At 38.3% G+C, this 2003-nt stretch overlaps 1 protein-coding gene across 3 annotated transcripts in view; it reads left to right on the forward strand.

Moving 5' to 3' along the window:
• GASK1B (golgi associated kinase 1B) overlaps window positions 1-2003 on the forward strand; it is a 61729-nt gene that overhangs the window by 22718 nt on the left and 37008 nt on the right. For all 3 annotated transcript variants that reach the window (XM_045295781.1, XM_045295783.1, XM_004708734.2), the window contains one exon: window positions 1743-1957. In XM_045295781.1, coding sequence (XP_045151716.1) covers window positions 1743-1957 — 215 coding nt within the window. The remainder of the gene's footprint in view (window positions 1-1742; window positions 1958-2003) is intronic.

Below are 2003 nucleotides of genomic sequence, written 5' to 3' on the forward strand. Positions count from 1 at the left end.
TATCCAAAACACTTTTGGGCAAAAAAACCCACATTATATCCCAAACACTTTTGGATAAATTATTCTAAAATGTTTCCATCACATAATAGGTTGCTTTTACCTGGAGTATATCATGATTGTTTAAATTGGCAGACTAATTAGAGTACGTAAGTTTAAAATGTATTTATTTCATATGTAAGATGATAATTAGCTTACAGTAGCCCCAAATCATGTATCACAATAAAAGGAAATAGAAAGGACAGAAATAACGTTAAAAAATAATATCTTTAGTTAGTGGTTCATTTATCCTTCTTTATTTCCTCTTGATTATTAATTAATGATGGTGGCACATTTTCCACATGCTAAAGGATTTTCTACAGGCCTTGGCCTGAGTTGCAAGATTAAAGCGAGACTCATCCCCCCAAAACAAGCAAACAAACAAACAAACAAACAACCCCACTGCCATCGAGTCAATTCCACCTTGTAAGAAAACTCTGGTGCAGGTGATTCAAATAACAAAGCAAATGTTACTAACATTATCAATGTCACGCTCACATCAAATTCAAGAATGGCTACAGGAGTTGACCATTTCCTGCATTAAAGACCAGTGATGAGAACACTGCCTAAAAGCAGGCAAGAAAGGTGGTGAGATAAAGCACCGAGAATGGAGGAAAGCTGTAGATTGAGAGCATCTGAGGAGGTTTGAAAGATCCCTTACCAGTTCCCGAGAGTTGTTGCCTATCAGTTATAGTTTCAGAGTCTTTCCTAGTCCAGGTCTGTTAAAAAGAGTGGAGAGGGGTCTTCCAGAGCTTGGGGATTTCATTGTCTCCCTCACCTCCCCGCCTCATTCTGATTTTTAACAAGTTATAAACGAAGCTGCTAACCATCATCTCTCTGTGCCTTCCTTTCTGTGAGATGGGATGCATGCGAAGCACGGGGCCCTGCTCACGTGCCCTGCTCACGTGCCCTGCTCGCGGACTTGAATGCTTAGGGTGACTTCTCTTGGACTCAGCATTCTTTCCCGTCTTACAAAGACATGATGTCCATACATTGTAAAACGTGAGACAATAACGCTTCGAGTGACTTAAAAAAAAAACTCTGCCCATACAGCTGAAGAAATGACATTGCTTAAGTACATCTTGTGAAGTTAAATGTGCATCAATGATCCATGACTGAGCATGCCATTGAACTTGCACATTTTCTATCTCCTATGCCTTTTATTTCCTTCTTTGGCAATTACTGTAAGTAGTGTGAAGCGTACGATTTCACTTTCAAACTCCCAACTTCTAAAAATTTTTTTTCCTTCCTGACATCATAATGTAGACTTGTAAAATCAGACAGTTGTTCTTAGAAATACTGAGCAATTCTCCTCAGACACGGAAAGACAATTATAAATGTCTGGGTTCTTTCCTTTTTTGTGGTGACTGCTTTTAGATGTGGAATAAAACCCCATTAAGCAGAGGCCATTATTATTGATGGTTAGTAGTCGGTTCCTGCCACATCTATAAAGTATCGTGCTTTTCTCTTTTTCTAAGAAAGGTTTTTTTAATTTTCACTCAATAAGTTTCCATTTTCTAAGTATTCTATTGAAAAGCATCAATAAAATATAAATATATTAAATTAAAACCTCAGAAGACAAAGGGACCATAAAATGTCATCTAATGAAATTCCCACTTTCAATAGATGAAAAACTGAAGCTATGAAAAAGTCAATAACTTACCCAAATATGTTGAAATTGTGTTTTTCCCCCTATGATTCCTTAGATGGCCGCCCATGTCCCGTCGTTCTCTGGGACTCATCTTTATCTACAACCAATAATGAGACTCATTCCTCGGTGAAGCTCACCTGGGGCATGTACCAGCAATCGCTGAAACAGAAGTGTTGGCAGAATGGCCGGGTACCCAAACCTGAATGGGGTTGTACTGAAATACATCACCATGAATGGTCCAAGATGGCACTCTTCGATTTTTTGTTACAGGTAAGCACTGCAAATGAAGTAAATAGTTATTTATGTAAGACTGACA

Source organism: Echinops telfairi, unplaced genomic scaffold, assembly GCF_000313985.2.
Source record: "Echinops telfairi isolate 266 unplaced genomic scaffold, ASM31398v2 ScPeMD7_5868;HRSCAF=6743_0, whole genome shotgun sequence".
NCBI lineage: Eukaryota > Metazoa > Chordata > Mammalia > Afrosoricida > Tenrecidae > Echinops > Echinops telfairi.